Below are 19,114 nucleotides of genomic sequence, written 5' to 3'. Positions count from 1 at the left end.
ATCTGTCTATAATTGCGAACATCTTTTTTATATCCAGCTGTACTTGTACACAGGCTATTATAACTTTGACTGGATAACGGTTGGTTGTACAGGTATAAGGGAATCCAAATAGATATAGCATTTTCAGGTCAAATGAAACTTTTTTCATTTTAAATGAAACTTTTTTCATTTCAAATTAATCATTTTTCATTTCAAATGAACCTTTTTTCATTTTAAATGAAACTTTTTTCATTTCAAATTAAACTTTTTTTGATTTTTAAGAGTTTTTCATGACCTACTAAAAACATTTTCGGAAATCAATATTCCTTTAAACCATTCTGATCTATTTCGTTGTAGTGCGAATAAAACAAAGTTTATTCCACCTTACGGCCCAACGTTTCGCCAATTTTCCTTGGCATCATCAGGGGCGTAATATTTTTAGATATGGCCGTTGACAAAATTACAAATTAAAATTGAATAAAATTTACAAAAATTAGACCATTAATTACATAGAAAATCGGTACCATCGATTTGTGGTACACTTTGTCACATTAAACACTATGAACACTATAAAATTTTCATTTGATTGTATAATTTTCATGTATACCAACGTTTTTAGCGGACGCTTTTGGGTCGGACGTATGAAATTTTGTTTAGTAGGTCAAGAAAAACCCTTAAAAATCAAAGTCAAAAAAATGAAATTTCGCAGGCTCGAAAATTATTTGTTTCGGTTTGCGTAGTGAAACGTTTTTTCCTGACCCCAAATCCTATCGAAAAATCGATGGCGCGATATCGGTTAATAAATCGACCCATTCTAATATATATATTCTAAGTATTACATTTAAATACAATATACAATAAAAAATAATGGAATAAAAACAAATATATATGTTTTCAAAGGCCCAAACGAGTGAAGTGCAATGTAACTACGCCATAGAGTAGAAAAGATCACTTTTTACCGTTATGTTTTTCAGCATAGTTAAAAAAGATCTCTCTACAGTCCACATGCTCTACTATATAGTTGGTAAAAGTAATGTTTCTCTCAATACCTTGCTATCGTTCTATGTTGTTTGGTAAGACGTTGGTCAAAGAGAAAAGCATAATACAGAGGATTCAACCTATGTGTTAGTTGGTGTCAGACAGTAAATAGGAAATACGCTCACATCATGCTCTTTGGTTCCTTCTACATTGCTTTATTCCTACGTTATTAACGAAGTAAGTAAGTTAAGTAAGTAAGTATTAACGAAATCTATGTAGAAGAAGAATATGCTTTATATATAAGAGGAGGAGATACAAGTAAAAAATATAGGTGCTTATTTTAAGTGGGTGGTTAAACTGTAGTATATAAGTTGCCTAGCGTAAAACCCTGCTACGTTATCTGTTAAAAACTGAAACGATCAAAAGGCAAGGCTAAACTGAGCCGACCTTAACTGCAGCTTAAATTCACAAAGAAAATTTAAGCAAAAATTTTGCCTTCAATGTGGCTAATTAGAAATAGTTGTCTTAAAGAAAAATTTGATAAATACTTAGCGTTATAAAGTACGATATAAATATATTGACAATTACCTTAGTAGTATGGTTTCATTTGACTTGAAAAAAGGTTCATTTGAAATGTAAAAAGTTTCATTTGACTTGAAAATGTTTCATTTGACCTGAAAATGCTATATAGACTTCCATATATCAAAATCATCAGTATCGAACAAAAAAAAATTGATTAATGCATGTCCGTCCGTCCGTCTGTCCGTCTATTAACACGATAACTTGAGCAAGTATTGAGATATCTTCACCAAAATCGGTATATGGACTTATCTGGACCCAGAATATGATATATATATATATATATATAGTTTGGTATTGAAAATGAGCGAAATCGCGCGATAACCACGCCCACTTTTTCGATATCAAAAATTTAGAAAACGAATATCGCTAAGCTAATGAAATTTGATTTTATGAGGCAAAACATAAATTCCAAAAATGTATTTAGAAGTAAATCAAAATACTTTGTAAATGCAATACTTTGTTACATTGTGATTCGGCAGAGACACTAGAGTGAAGATAATCAAAATCGGTTAAAGACCACGCCCACTTTTTCTAAAGGTCTTATAACGCAGCCTTATAACACTATTAACCACACAAGGCAAACAACAACAGCGTTTTTCAAGTGCACAGCTGGGTATGTAATGTACTTGTTAAAGTTAACTTGAAGTGAGATACTTTCCTGAATCCCATAACATGATCAATTATTAGTCAGCTTTTTTTTAGCAACTGATGATTTTTTTCTGCAGGGATACTTTTGCTTTTTTATGCACAAAAATAACCGGAAAACGAAAAACGGAATTATTTTTTATGAAAAAACTTTTAGATTGTACAAGCAATAACTGTTAGATCTAGCACGTAGTCATGGGCACAGTTTGATTAGCATCAGTTCATTTCATGATCTCTTTTATATTTAATCAGATTACAATAAGTAAAAAAATTATGTATAGTATAATCTATTTATGTTTACACGAGGCGTCTGGAAATTTCAAACAAATGCGTGTTTTGATTCATTCCAATTAGTTATTTAAGTGTAACCGTCTGTTATTGATTTGTATGGTTGGACGGGTCATATAAAAAAATACCTCGAGAATTTGTTGTTACAAATGAGACATCAGAATTACTATTTAGCTATTAAATTTGTAGGGAGACGTTGTGAACAGACAGACGGAAAAATTACCGGTACTCATAAAAAGTTCATTGTTTTATTATTTCAAACAAAAATCGTCATTATGCAAAGAAGTGTTCTAGCGCACAGGTAAAGAAGTGCTTCTCAAGTGGAAGGATAAAAAATTTCATTAAAAAGAGCTGAATGCGCCTGTCATATACAGTTTTGCCAGAATTTTTCAGAAAAAAGGCTAGATAGACAAAAAAATAAGCTAAACAAGTAAGGGCGGGACGGTCTTCGGCTGTACCGAAGACTTCATACCTTTCATGAATGGGGCTGAACAATAATCTTATCCTATTCCTAATATCCAAATAATTGGGTGTATAAGATATGAAATATATGTGACCCGGTCTATGAAAAGGTGGCTTATGACTCAAAACAGAAATTGCGAGAAACAGCTATTAGCAGCTGTTTTTTTTTTTTTTTTGAGTCATAAGCCGCCTTTTCATTGGCCGGGTCACATATAGTGAACAGATGTACATACCTAAGCGATTTTTAAGATAAATATAAAATAGGAAGATAGTTTGTGTGAGGATGCAAAGTTTCACGTTTTTTGTGGCCTGCATGAAATAGCTTTGACCATGAATCACTTATCTCAACAATATATGCCGTAAACGTAAATGTTAGTTTTGAAGCTTCTAGCCGTTAAAAAGGGGGCAGAAATTAGAGTTTATATGGAGTATATACTATATATACCACCGATATCTATAATTTTTTCAGACAACAATATCGTTAGCTTAATGTGAAAATGTGCTAAGTCACTTTTTACGAATTTTACAGGAGACAAAAAACAAATGAATAATTTTTGAAATAACCTTTTTTTTCAAAACTGTGAATGAGGATACCTTAGTTGCAATACTTTTGAGTGTAGAAGCTTTGAAAAAGATAAATAAAAATCATGTATGCTAACCCAGCAGCTATTTTTTTTCTCCTGACTTAGCACTTTTTACTCAATATGTTTCCCCATCACTCTTCACCTGTAATGATTGAAATATAACACTAAAACTATATATTTCACAAAAAATACTATTTTTTTGTCAAACTATTTCTAACGGTTCTGATCTGGGCTCTTTTGCCGGATGGTGCGCCGACAATAACTTATTTTAAATTCAAACAAATGCTGTGTTGTGTCTTATTCCATAAAGACAACTGCAACATACTTTATCTACAAACTAAATGCTAAATCTCTTAATCGTTGTCAAGAGAGTAAAGACTTGGGTGTAATTTTTGAATCCAAAATCTCTTTTTCTAGTGACATTGACTTTATTGTATCAAAATTTGTTGCAATGGTTGGGTTCAGTGGACGTAACACCAGTGACTTTAAGACCCCTTTAACGTTGAAGGCACTTTATATATCCTTGGTCAGAAGTGGTCTGCTATACAATTGAGAAAGTTCAAAAAAGTTTTACAAAAATTGCTTTACGTATGCTTCACTGGCCGGACGGCCTCCCATCATATACCAGCAGTGGTCGGGCTAGTACCTTAATAGTGCTTTGTTACCGGAACCTACCGGATCTATATCCGACAAAGGACCATCAACATCGGTAACATTCCCCAAAGCCTTTGGGGAGTGTCTTTCTCGTTAATACAACAACAATAACAAAGCATGCACTTTTAGACTGAATGAATTAAATAAATAAATAAAATTCGCGCACAAAGAAATGACTAGTAATTCAGATTGATATTATTGACAGGTTGACTTAGCACATTGTTTTTAACAGCTGACGACATAGCACATTTACACATCATTGCCCACAGCACGTAAAAATGAAAAATAAAAATATTTTTTTTGTGATCGATGTATTTTGAATTCAGTTTTAAAACTGAATTGCAATACAATTTTTCAAAAAAAGTGACTTAGCACATTTTCGCATTAAGCTAACGATATATGTTATATACGTAAGCACTTGGTGAAATTTAAAGAGGTGTAGAAATTGCGAAAAGCTTCTTATCTGAACAATCGGTTGTAGGGGACATATGCTATATATACGACCGATCTCTTCGAATTTTTCAGACAACAATATTTGCGATATACGAAAGAACATGGTGAATTTTGAAGGTTCTAACTGTTAAAATCAGGCAGAAAGTACGAAAAGTGGAGTTAGAGGAACATATATGTAAGAGTAGCAGAAGGTGGAGCAGGAAGGGTGAGAGAAACGGGAGTAAAAAGTATGATGAAATGCAGATGAAAAATTATTCTTGCAGTACTTGTGGGATATTATGGGACAACTCTTGAAAGAGAGGGTGGAGGGATTCTGATACCCAAACATTGAAGTCAAACGCTATGTTGAACTTTTTAACTTAAATAAGGCTTATTCATACCTGATGGCATAATTAGGTTGTTTTTCAATATCGGGTTCGGATGAAAAAATTATTTTTAAGAATTATGAACCAGCAAAGTGCTTCCTTAATTGTTTGAACCGAAACCCAGTTAAATTCAAAACAAAAGCGCACTGAAATGTATTTCATCATTCATTTCCAATCATAACATTTCAACCACACGCTTAAGTTTTAATTTCTTTTATTTCACTTTTTTCAGATCCAGCATGTCCGGTGAAACAACAAATGGCAGCAGCCCTTCACCTGCTCCCTCCGCCGAACCACCAGTAGCTGAGGTAGCTCAGTTGGCCTTGGAAGATGAACCCAAAATCAGTTTGCAAGATCAATTTAAAGCATTCTCCAAATTTGGTGATACAAAATCGGATGGTAAATTGATAACATTATCACAGAGCGACAAATGGATGAAACAAGCTAAAGTGATCGATAAAAAGATCACTACCACAGATACGGGTATACATTTTAAGAAGTTCAAATCGTTAAAAATTTCCTATGCAGATTATAATAAATTCCTTGAGGATTTGGCAAAGACGAGAAATGTTGAATTGAGTGAAATAAAGAAGAAGCTGGCTAATTGTGGAGCGCCTGGTGTGGCACAAGTTTCGGTTAGTTTCTCTGATTTTATTTATTTTCGTATACATATATTATAAAGCTTTCTCTGAGTGATAAACTGTTTAGATATTCTGTATTCAAATTCTTTGCGGCATTAAAAGCTTTTTATTTTTCAGGCCGGCAAAGCAGCGTCAGCTGTTGAACGTCTCACTGATCCCAGCAAATATACTGGATCTCATAAGGAACGTTTCGATGCTAGTGGTAAGGGTAAGGGTATGGCTGGGCGCAAGGATTTGGTGGATGCATCTGGTTATGTATCCGGTTATCAGCATAAAGACACTTACGACCACGCTCATTAGAGCCAATAATTTCACAAAGATCTTCGTATAGATGAATTTATAATCTCTTTAAGAAGAATATTTAATACATAAAAACAAAAAACAATTTACAAATGAAAGCACGTAAATGCACAATAAAACATAAATGTAGGTTTATGTAAACTTTAGTGTTCAACATACTACATATAACAATTTTTTTTATATATTGAAACTGCTTATAAAGAGAAAATACACTTCTAGGGATGTTTTTTTAGAACAGCTTACTTAGTAATTTGTTTGATTAATTTTTGTGATAATTTTATTAGTTAAATAGTAAAGCTATTTTTTTTCTTGAGTATTTTATTTAGTAAAAACATAACATGTTTTTATCAACACGCTTATAATAGCGGAGACACGAACCTCTGTGCTACGGTGCTATGAGCATCAAATATCTAAGTGGATTGTAGATACTAAAACTAACTATTTAAAAGCGTGTTGTTTAGTTTTCTTAAACTATATTTTTATTATTTTATCTATAACATTTTCAAGTCAAATGAAACTTCTTTCAAGTCAAATAAAACTTTTTTCAAGTCAAATCAAACGAAATTTTTTTCAAATAATCAAAAAATAAAAAAAGGCATGACGTGACTGAATGCGTTTGTAACACTTCAGCCATCGTAGGAGTGCGGATTTGAATCCCAAGGCTTTTAAGAAATTTACAAGGTATAATCGAAACAGCTGTCGCTTTGTCCGTCCTGTCCGTTTGTCCGTTCTGTCCGTTTGTCCGTTGTTTAAATTTTTCCCAAATTATATTATTATATATTTTTTTCAATTCTAATGAATCTTCTTTCAAGTCAAATGGAACTTCTTTCAATTCAAATGAAACTATTTTTTGACTTATGAGATCTTCAGGTTTTGCACCTTACTTCTACACCCAATAAGTAACTATTGTGATTTTGAAAGTGTGATGTATTAGCTTCATATATCAGTTGCTGAGTGTTATACCATCCTATCTCGTCTGCCGATTCGAAAGCGTCCCATCTCATACAACTTTTGAAGAACGCCATATTTAAGACTTTTATTTAGAAAATTGCTCTATTTGAGCATAAATTCAATAAATTTTGATCTGAGATAAGGCCATTATGATAAGATTTTTCAGATAAGCCCTTTTTTTTCAAAGAAAAAGTTTTAGCTTATAATTTGAATGTAAAGAGGTGCCCCAAACAAATTGCATGGGAAATTTTTGATATTTTATAAGAAACTAGAAGACCCGGCAGACGTTGTTCTGCCCTAAATTTGGCATATCTGCATACACTTTAATAAGCTTTTTCCGTCTGACTCTGCCCTCCCCCTCTTCACTTTTTCCTAATCCTTTTATTCATTATTTTTTTATTTATTTTTTTTTTTTATTCACTCCTCCCTCCGTCTTTTTTGCTTCATCTATCTCCATCTTCGTCTCATTCTATCTCTTTCTCAATCTCCTCTCTTTTCTCTTCTCTCAATTTCTTCTCATTCTTCTGCATCCCTTATTGCCTGTCCCGGAGGGTGGTATGTATTTTATCCCAGTCCCAGTCCCAGTCCCACTCCGAGTCTCAGTCCCAAACCGTCTCTGGATAATATATTAAAAAAAATGCCATAGTACCTCTAAACCCCTCCCCCCCTCCCCACCTTCTCGGCGGGCCTGGTGATGTGCTATACTTGTTATCAATCGCTATAATATTTTTTATTGATAAGCACGTTGTTTAATTAAACTCCAACCAATTACACGGAAGTATATCAGCACTACCTAAAAATGTGAGTGCCGGTGCGTATACGTAACATTTTATTATTACGTATAAACAAACAAAAAAATTTGCAATAAAATAATATTGCGACTATAAACTGAGATACAATATATATTTCAAGTTAGATCGAAATACACACGGGGTGCAAAACAAATTCAAAATCGGTTCAGTAGTTTAGGAGTCAATCGGGAACAAACATAGTGACACGTGATTTTTATATATTAAGATGTACCTGTGCTTAAAATAATAGTACTTAAATGACGAGCAATGCGGATTTCAGATGGCATTGGATGACAGGGTCTGAGATTAGTAAGAAATAGTTATCGGTTTAAAGAAATAAATGAGATTAGTAAGAAATAGTTGTCGGTTTAAAGAAATAAATAATAAATAGCAATATCATAAAAGACGATAAGCATAAATATATTGTGGCGAATATTTGCAGTTTCGATAATTCACTATGCTGCTAGTAAATAAATGCACAAAAACAGCGAAGTAAGCCACACATACATGTAAACAGCAAAGCTAAGAGCGTAGGAGAAAGAGAAACCGGACACACATACTTGTACTCAGCAATAAACGGCGCCAACTACTACTTGTACTACTTTGGGACCATTTAGCAACTCAATGTAAAGAGTTTTATTCCCGTTTTGTTTTGGAGATTTTTTTTAAGGGAAACTTTGTTAATTTTGGGAAGGTTGAGCGTATGCAAATTGTATGTTTAAAAATAAATGTAAAAAAATTCTGGAATATATTTTTCTACTTTTGCATTCTAATCAACATAACAACAAAAAGAAATAATTTACGCAATCTCGACTAGAGCTGGAACTAGGCCATGAACAGTAAAAAAAATACATACAAAACAAATAGCAATGAAATATTTAATAAAAAAAGTTCCAAATAAAAAATTAAAACCATATTAGTATTATAAATTATATCTCATCGAACTTTCAATGGCCCAGCATTGGCTCGATGTATTATTTTAATAACTTGGGTATAAATTAGGGAATATTGTGGGACTATCGCCAAATTATATCGGAACTTTTTTTAGGCTTGTTTCAAGGGCCATATCGATAATAGGTTAGCTTGAATTGGCCGGTCCATGAGGACCTCACATAGACTGAATGAGTCCGTAGTGTTACCAGAAGTTTATTTTAATGACCCAACTGAGAAACCCTATCAAAAACCAGGACCTATGTTATAAAATAACTCCGTCCTCTTGGCAAATATTAGAAGCTTTTAGGAGTTAAGTCACTTGCTGCTTCTAGATCTGACAGCTGTGTCACTCTTAAAAGCTGGAATCTTAGCCTGGCAAGCGCACCCGCACTTCCTACATATGCTATCACTGACCAAGCCTAATTTAAAGGCATGTGACGCCAGAAGGCTGTGTCCAGTCAGAATATCCGTCATCTGTCTACAGTCATCTCTTTTTAATGATGGAAGCAACTTTGTTAGTCTAAGGTTGTAAGACCTACACATAATCTTCGACACTTTACAGCCCCGCCCTTGAACCCACGCCTTTCCCGCTTGGTCGGTCATATGCACCTTTTCGCAAGGCAGATGAGTTTTCATTGATAGCCTTTCATGGCAGAAATACAATAGGAGTGCATGAAAAAACTTGTTTCTAAAATTTTAGCGTTGCTTTGCCCGGGGCGTGAACCCAGGATTTTCGGTGTGGTAGGCGGAGCACGCTACCATCACACCACGGCGACCGCCGAATTATAACCATGTAATCTGACCTAGTTTTCGATAAGAGATGCACTAAAGAACAACATTAGAGTTCTAATGTAAAATCACAATATTTCTCTTACTTTACATACTGTTTTCGCTGGGATGGTGTTAGCGTGCTCGGCCAAACACGCTGAAGATCTTGCGTTCAAATCCGGCCAAAGCAACACCAATAACTAATAAAAACGTTATTTCAATTATAAAACAAGTTCTTCTAAGCGGGGTCGCCCCTTTGGAAGTAGTTTTGCAAACACTCCGAGTGTATTTCAGCAGTCGGCATTAAACAGGTAGGAATTTGTAGGAAAAACCAAAATAATTAATAAATTAATAGGGGCTCCGCTTTCTGAGGGTTTCAAAACAATTTGCTCAGTGCGACATCCAGCGACACCTTTTGTCAAAGTAAAATCATATTTTGATAAATATCAGCTCTTCAAAGCCCTGGAAAAATTTCCATATTCACAACGCCAAATTCGTAAACATATTTTCACTTAACCATTCATAAAATAGAAAGTGTAAAAAATTTCGAAATGAAAAATATAATATCCACCATGTGAATAAATTCGGCAGCGTAAAAATTTATAGATTATGGGAATGGGGGAAAACCGAAAACTAATTGGTTGGCTATGGTAACGTTATGACTAAGGCGTTATTCTATGACCTCAATAACCGATTACGTTGGCTTCCAAGGAGTTGGTTGGATCAGCTGTTTTACACGGAGTTTGCCATGGCCTTTGTATTTGGCGATAATCCAAATAATAAAAATATTTATATGTTTTTTAAATTTATTTTATTCATTTGAAGTATTTATTTTAAACTTACTCGAATTTTCTTTTTTGATGTAATATCAAAATTTTCATTTTTAAAATACAACTCAATTAAAAAAATATTTAAAAATTTAAGTATAAAGAACAAAGTATAATATTTTATTATAATAGTGATTAAACTTTGGTCTCACAATTTAAGGCATTTACATGTGTATCACTTTCATTGCATACAATCAAAAATATTTATTTTCTCGCAATCACAACAATTTATTTGTATATATAAATGAAAACAATATCACTATTTCGACTGCTGAGTGGAATGTCACCATATCTCAACTGTTATTTCGAAAACGACCTATCTCAAAATGTTTCCAAATTCGGTGTTCTGTCGAGTAAGGGTGATATTCCACTCAACAGTGAATTTATAACAACACACTTCAATCTATATTGCGTCTTAAAAAGTCTGCAACTTTTCTATTTGTTAAATCTATAAATATTTTCATTTGTTTTTTTATATCACCAGCAGTTAGCACCGCACAAATTTGATTTTCCACGATTGCCCCTGCTCCACTATCCCCTACTTCCGCCGTACCTCCACTTAATCGACCACAAATATTTGTTTCTTCTAGTTTGGTCGATGGATAATGGTGCTGGCATTCATCCCTTAGCATTGTATGAAATTTAATTGTTCTGAGGTGAACTTCATCTGCCCGACCGTTAACAGGTCCAGTGTCCCATCCACTAATTTGCATTGGCATATTCGGCTTTAATTCGAAACCGCAAATATCTACTGGGTTTACGGTCTCACATTTTGAAAAACATCCTTTCAATTTAAGCAGAGCGATATCCATACCGTATGATCCTTCCTTCCATCCATTACTAAAAATTATCTCGCGCACTTTGAGTATTTGCTCCCTTCTATTGCCAAAATTACATATTTCGTCTACACCAGCTCGAACGCCGATATCGCTCTCTTTTTAATTGTAAACACAATGCGCAGCTGCTATCACCGTATACACCCAACCCTGTATCTGTTGTCTACATTGGGGCATAATTGATCCCCTCTACTCCTTTTTGGGTACAGTTGATTGAAATCTATGTGGCCCATTTTAAGAAACATAAAAAAAGCGGCAACGAAGTGAGTTAAATAAAAAAGATTATAGGTGATTGATTCGAATTATTTAAGAAAAATATCGCTTGGAATGAGTTGGCGCCTTAATAGTTTTTTTCCATAGATGGCTCTAACAATTTTTTGCTAGTTTTAATATTGCGTTTAAAATGTACATAGCGTCGTACCATACGAAAACTAACACTGTTTGATGAGAAAAGAGATTAGTCTTCATTCATTAGGTCATTAGAGCTCAGACGTTATTATAAATACATGTAAACAACAGCTAAAACTGCAGAAGTTATTACTCACATATATACACGCATATAACAATAAGACAAACGTGAATACGAGCACAGAAATGAGAAATAAATAACCAACTGTTCGAGAAGGCTGTTGTTGAAAAGTCTAGACCCTAGTTAGGAAGGCGAATGAGGCAACAGAGGGTACAAAAGCAGCGCAAGCTGAAGGAGAATCAATCAGTTTGATTTTAAGACCCTATAAGTACGCGAGTAAAAAATTTAAGTACTACAGTAGAGTTTTAATTAAAGCACATTTTGCTATGCTGAATATTTGAGTTAATTATTCGACAATTCAACGATTCGAACTAAAACCGAAGGTGCAGAATAATCAAACATTCCCTTAAATGCCCCACAATATTGATATTTACTTTGGTGTAGCTATGAAATAAAAAAAAATCATTTGATTTGAAAAGTTTTTTATTTAATTTGAAAAAAGTTTCATTTAACCTAAAAATGCCAAAATATTTGAAAGGAATTTCGTCTAAAGGGCTCCGGCGATTAACAACGAGATTGACTGAATTTTTGTATGTGTGCGTGTCGGGTATTTGACGCTTGCTCCGCGAATATCAAATAATAATACAACTTCGTCCTCACTGCAATGAAATTAGTTTGTAAAATCGGACAATATTTGTGCAACTATTTCATTATAGTCTATACCAATACTATAGAATATGTTGATTTCATATCTATACATTTAACTTTAGTAGGAACTTTCTATTTTACATATATATTATATATACATTAGAGCGGGTCAAATTGTAACCTAAAAAAAAACCTATACTTGCAAGTAATAAGCAAAAATGTATTTCTACTAAAACGAATTCGAAAAAAGAAAAACTGTCCGAATGAAAGTTGTTGGAAATGTACTGAACTTATTTTAGCTGTAAGGAAAAAAAAAATTGTCCATAAGAAATTTGTTAAAAATGATAATATAATAGTTAAAAGTTCATTTTAGGCTAATTTCTCATAATTTAAGCCTAATATATCTACTAAAATTCAAAAACTATAGATATTAATACAGATTCTGAAATATACATAAAATACCTTTAAAGTAAGCCCAATATGATATTTTTGCTATAATTCTATCAGAAGCTATGAGGATTTTTTGGCCAAACCCTACATTCAAATGCAAAATATCTATTTTGCAAAAGTGGGGACCTCGAAATCCAGAGCTATGATGTCTTAAGCAATTTTTCTTAGAATCATCTGTAGATTACGTTTTTGCTATACTCCAGATGGGAAAAAAATTTGACCCGCTCTAATATATACGTATGTAGGTTGTAAGTCTTATACAATTTTGGTTTGCTTTCCGATTTTGTTTGAAAAACTTTCATAGACGAATTACATAATTTCAAAGCAGTGCCAAAATTAACAGAGACACGTCAAGAAAAAACTTAAATTTGTTGCTAAGGAGATAAGTCTTTACTGAAATTGTTCTGATTGGAGCTACAAATGGCATAAGAGTAAAATACTCTTTCACACAGAAACTTAATGGAGTTACAATTTCGTTTAATGAAATAATTAATTTTTCGTTTTCACACAGGGCCACTTGCTTCATTAAGCTGTCAGCAGCTCCAAAAAGTATTATGCTTTTTGCAAAAAATAATTTTAATGAATATGAGTTTTTCTTTTTTTCGTAAATTACTGAATTTGTTTTTGATTGTTATTTGTTACATTGACAATGAAATTGGAAGCGCCAATTGAAACCGACTAGATCTTTCACTCCGTTAGGTATTCAATAAGGCAGTAATGAGATAATTAAAAATTTGCGTTTTGTATGGGATATTGAGTTCAATATGAGCTTTAATGTAGAACAATGACAATTTATTTCATTAAGCCTCTGTGTGAAATAGGCTTAAGGTTCGGATTCCATATTGTATCTAAGCTGTGATTTAGTTGGACAATTCGTGAGATCAAAACTTAAGTAAGATGTGTGAACCCAACCTAAAAGTACGCAGTGAGGGCTAGTTATATAACAACCCCCTTATTTATAAAAAACAAAAAAGATTTGTGACACTTTTTTAAATTTTCTTTTCTATACAAATTTGCTATTATAAGAGCGTTATAACCATTTTTTTATTTTTTATGAATAATTGCGTCAGAATACACGAAAAAATGTAAAAATAGTCAAAAAAGAATTACGAAAAAACTAAAGTTTACGCATTCATTGGAAAAATATTATACTAAATATTTCATCAAATATTTATAAATGTATGTATATGTATGTATAAATAAACAAAATTTCTAAAGGTTTTTTGAAATTTCGATCCATTTTATTTTTGAAAAATTTACTTTTTAAACTTTGTATGAAAAATTTGTCGATCTTTTTACACAGTATTCAACGTATGTTATATAAAATGCTGTGTGTTTGAAAAAGATGTAGCTAAATATATTGAAATAAATGCAATACAAAACAACACATGAAATTTCCATATTAATAAATTTAATAAAACTAAATTAATAAAAGTAAATAAATAACTGTTTTAATATTTGCTTGATAAAGTCTTTACACTTTTGTCCAAAGAATGAAACAGATTTGAGGTAACCTTCTGGTGGAAAGCCTATTGATAGCAAAGTTTATCGTAGAGTTATCGATTATTATTCGACTATTTATCGGAAATTTATCGATTCATTATTAAAAAGTTATTTATTTTTTTGTCGGATTGTTAATAATTTATTATCAGATAGTTATCGATTTATTATTGAGATTTATTATCGAAAAACAATGATAATGTATCGAAAATTTATCGATATCTTATAAAAAATGTATCTAAAATTTATCCATTTGCTCTCGAAAAGTTATCGATTTGTTATCAAACGGTTTTCGATTTGTTATCAGAAAGCTATTGCTTAGTTATCGGAGTGTTATCGATTTGTTGTTGCCGTGTTATCGTCGACTAAACGGTTTTTTATGAAACAGATATCGATAAAACTTCAATATAGAACTGATGACACATAAGGTTACGATAACAAGCTGATAAGAAACCAAAAGGAAATCGAAAGCTTGGCGATAACAAGCCGATTGCTCGACGATAATTTCACTAACGACAATAAGCCGATTATAAAACAATAACTTGTCGGTATCGGTTGTTGCCGAGAAGAAGCAGCCGACTAAGCTCTTTTTAATTGTTTTTGGTAATGTTACCCCTTCTGTGGTTAAACTTCAACCCCTGTTCGGTTTTAGTCTCGTTTCTTAAAGTTGATGCCGGTTTCGGTTTTGCTTTTGCTATAATAATAAAAACTTTGAGAGACATGGGTCTTGAAGGAATAAATATCATAATGTAAATAACGACTGTATCATGGACACTTAATTTAGAAGCCCATATAAGAAAGCGTTGGTTGACATTTGCTGTCTAGGGCATAATATTGTGACGAATATCAGCATCACTAAGCTGTTAGTTAATAATCACACTACAACAAAAACATGAATCAGCCATGTACATGTACACATTAAAGCTAGCCACACTTATGTATGTACAAGGCAACGAATAGATACTTCACACAACCAGATGTAGTCGTCAGCCGAAGTAGTTACTTACACATACACACGCATATGGCTATGGGAGAGGCGGGGACTACAGATATACATGTATATAGCTGGAAACTAACCAAGATTGAGCTACAACTGTTCGCGAAATTACTAGACCTTAGGAGAAATGGGCGAACTAGGAAACCGAGAGTATAAAAGCAGCGCAAGCTGAGTAATAACGAATCAGTTTTGATTTAAACACGCTATTGGTTGTGAACTATAATTTTGAAGTACTACTCACAAAATAATCTAAATAAAGTTTGTAATACTGAATATTGGAGTGATTTATTCAACAGTTTAGCGATTCGAACGCTAGCAGGTTTCAAATAAGCGAAATTCCCCAAAATTCGTTACAATATTATTATTTAAATTTCCGCCTCATATCTTCCCTAATTTGACCAACAGTTGAGGGTAGACATTGCTTCCGAAAAGTACAGCAACTTACCACATCATCCAAATGTGTTTTTCTGATGTAGCGGATTGACGATTTTGCCATTGTAAATGTAACCTACATTTAAAATCCCACTGAGAAATCGATCAAAGTCTTGCAAAAGTCACTCCCCTGCAGCGGAATGCACTAATTCCGAACTAGTGCAGAACTATCGGTCGCCTTACAGTGCTCTCAACTGACATTTTCGACATCTGATGTTACGTCTACGTAATGGCATGTTCTACGAAATGGCAGCTGTCCCCCTTTGCGTTTACGGGCCCCCCTAAAAAATAAACTCAATCCAGTAAAAAAAAAATAACATAACATACATAAATTTTTCAATTCACATTGTCAGTTTTATTTCATATAAAATAAGATTTACTGGAGCACTTATGTACTACATAAATGAAATGTTAGATTTCATTGTTTGATTTGCTTACATCAACTTTTTCTAAATATGTACATTTTAAGAGCTTGAATCAGCCAAGGAAAACCTTCCGTGCTTTTTGGTCTGCGAATAAGGAAATTACCGATTCAAAAATAATGCTGCGAGCAAGGCTGGACTCCAACGCCAATGTTCCAAGGCTTGTCAAGCGATTTTGGCTCATACTTAGTAGAACGTAAAAAATTTTTCACGCGAGACAATAGACTAAAAGAACGCTCCCATGTTAGGAAATAATACTTCCATCTTCAAGTCATGAAATTTGTTTAGAAGTTGAAATGGTGGCAGCGAATCACATCCCAAATTTGCTAAGTGGAGGGCTTTGATGTAAGCTTATCCCCGGCATACTCATATGTTTGCACAAATTTGCGCTTCGCAAAACAAGTCAAGTGTACTATTTTTTTCAAATTAACGCTTTAGTTTATAATCAACCTGTATTTACAGATGTCGCTGGCTTTTACAAAAATGAAAAAGTAATACGACCAAACCGATAGGGGCATAGTTATAGTCGAAATAAAATGTGATTTTAAGTTAGTTGAAGCATTTTTGACAGATAGCGCTTATAAATTGTGTCAAAAACGTTTATCTTACTTAAAATCACATTTTATTTCGACTACGACTATGTCCCATAGTATTTGATTGGATGCTTATGATTTTAGCTCAGTGATTTTCAAAATTAAAACAATTTTTCGTAGCAACAAAATATGTATGTATCTATGAAATCCTAGTTAGAGTACTGTCAATACTGCTTTGCCTTGCCGGTCCCCCAAAAACCTTCCGGGCCCCAGGGCAATTGCCCTAGCTGCCTCCCCCCCTTTCCACGGCCCTGCCACCACAGTCAATGTCATTGGTTGGATCATCGTGGTGAGGATTGGAAGATTGATTTTGGTCTCTCGTTATAGATAACTAATACTTAAATTATGTTGACAGCTACTAAATACAATTTTTTTTTTAATAAACATACGTATAAAAATTGTCTTTATTATTAACTTGTTGTAATTGAAGTGCAATATCAGCTGCCATTATATGTATCTATTTAACATCGTAATTAAACATGTTTTTTTTTTAATTTTTGTTCGCTTTATATATCAGAGTACATATTATGGCGGGAATAACAAAAGTTCCATTGGTCACGGAATCATACATTTTCTTTTCTCGAGAAGTTATCGAAGGTTGAGAGGAATATTTCGGCTGCCGGTTTGAAAACGGTAATAATATACAATAGGGGTTGTTGTTGTTGTATTAACGATAGAGTGCGGAGTGTTATCGATGTTGTTGGTGATTTGCCTGATACAGATCCGGTACGTTCCGGTAAAAAAGCACCATAGAGGTACTATCCCGACCATCTCGGGAACGATTAGGTCAGGTTGAACTGGCCGGTCCATGAGGACCTCACATAGACTGAATAAGTCCGTAGTGTTACCAGAAGCTTGTTTTAACGACCAAACTGAAAAATCCTATCAAAAACCAGGACCTATGTTATAAAATAACTCTGTCCTCTTGGCAAATACTAGAAGCTTCCTAGAACTTAATACACTTGCTGCTTCTAGATCTGACAGCTGTATCACTCCTAATAGCTGGAGTCTTAGCCTAGCAAGCACAGGGCACGAACACAGAATGTGCTCGATCGTTACCTCCATCAACCCGCACTTCCTACATCTGCTATCACTGACCAAGCCTAATTTAAAGGCATGTGACGCCAGAAGGCAGTGTCCAGTCAGAATAACCGTCATGAGTCTACAGTCCTCTCTTTTTAATGATAGAAGCAACTTTGTTCGTCTAAGGTTGTAAGGCCTAAACATAATCTTCGGCACTTTACAGCCCCGCGCTTGAACCCACGCCTTTCCTGCTCATGTGCGCCTGTCGCCTTCGCTTAATTTCGCCCAGTCTAATTGAGACGTCTACAGAGCAAGCTTCAAAGGATGCACCTTTTTAGCTTTTTCATTCCCATCTATTCCCATATGCCATGGGACCCAATGTAGATGTATGCTTCTCCCTGTCCCGATTCTCTCCAGGGACTGCTTACACTCTAATACGCATTTAGATGCTGTGCTATGCGAGATTATTGACTTAATTGCGGCTTGACTCTCAATATAAAAGTTAACACGATTGCAGCTTGGGCTATTTTCTTCCAGGGTTTCTACTGCTTTGGTTACGGCTACTATTTCCGCTTGGAAAACGCTACAGTAATCCGGCAGCCTGTAGGATCTGTTTATTTCCGGATCAGCACAGTATACCGCAGCCCGTACTCCTTCCACTACTTTGGAACCATCTGTGTACACATGTATCGCCTAGTCCGCCATTTGAGCACCCTTGCGCCAACCATCCAGCTCTATTGTGTCCTTAAGATCGCCCTCGAAGCGCAGATAGGGAATCAAGTAGTCTGTTCGTCTTTTGATTGATGACGCTATACTACTATTGCCGTATGGTCGGCGCTCAAGCTGCCCGAGGCACCGAGCCTGGTTGCAGTTGTTAACGCTATGTTCTTTGCTACCAGGTCTACAGTTGGAATGTGTAGAATGGCATGCAGTGCACCTGTCGGGGTTTTCAGGGCTCCCGTAATGCTAAGCATTGATAGTCTGCATACCCCCTCTAATTTTTTGAGGTAGGTTGCTTTTTGTGTGGCTTTCCACCAAACAAGAACTTCATAGTATAGGATAGGGCTTACAATCGCAGTAAAACCCAATGAAAAAGAGAGGGCGATAAGCCCCACGTACAACCCAGCATTCTTTTATATGCATAAAGTGCCGTTGAAGCCTTCTTCACCCTCTCCTCTACGTTGAGCTTCCATGACAGCTTACTGTCTAGGATGATTCCTAGATATTTTGTGCAAGGTTTCTCCTGTATGGTCAACCCTCCTAACTTAGGCCTGATTGAATTTGGGACCTTGTGCCTCTTTGTAAACAAGACAATATCCTCGGGAACGATTAATATGACCAATATGAACTTGGGGTTGCCAGAGCCTCGCCTGCTAAACATGCATATGATAAATTCATATTTGTAACAGGATTCCCTTGCGTAGGTGAGGTTGACAATTGGGTTGCGGAAGCTGTTAAGTTTTAAAGCTTTGTATTGCCCTTATCAACCCCTTGAATCCATACAACAGGGGTCGACTACTAATATACGTCAATAGGATAGGTG

At 34.4% G+C, this 19,114-nt stretch overlaps 1 protein-coding gene across 5 annotated transcripts in view; it reads left to right on the top strand.

Annotated features, from left to right (window-relative positions):
* ringer (ringmaker) overlaps window positions 1–14,050 on the top strand; it is a 54,471-nt gene extending 40,421 nt beyond the window's left edge. Inside the window, exons 1-3 of one of the 5 annotated variants that reach the window (XM_067787284.1) lie at window positions 1,046–1,194; window positions 5,223–5,625; window positions 5,749–14,050. In XM_067787284.1, the coding sequence (XP_067643385.1) occupies window positions 5,230–5,625; window positions 5,749–5,931 (579 nt within the window). In that variant the 5' untranslated portion in view covers window positions 1,046–1,194; window positions 5,223–5,229 and the 3' untranslated portion in view covers window positions 5,932–14,050. Of the gene's footprint in view, window positions 1–1,045; window positions 1,195–2,549; window positions 2,774–4,653; window positions 4,831–5,222; window positions 5,626–5,748 lie in introns of those variants that run through there. The other 4 variants (XM_067787283.1, XM_067787279.1, XM_067787281.1 and 1 more) reach the window with 4 other exon arrangements.
* The last annotated feature ends 5,064 nt before the right edge of the window (window positions 14,051–19,114 follow it).

The sequence above is a fragment of the Eurosta solidaginis genome, chromosome 5 (assembly GCF_040869045.1).
Source record: "Eurosta solidaginis isolate ZX-2024a chromosome 5, ASM4086904v1, whole genome shotgun sequence".
Lineage (NCBI taxonomy): Eukaryota > Metazoa > Arthropoda > Insecta > Diptera > Tephritidae > Eurosta > Eurosta solidaginis.
This window is presented reverse-complemented; position numbering and strand designations above follow the sequence as displayed.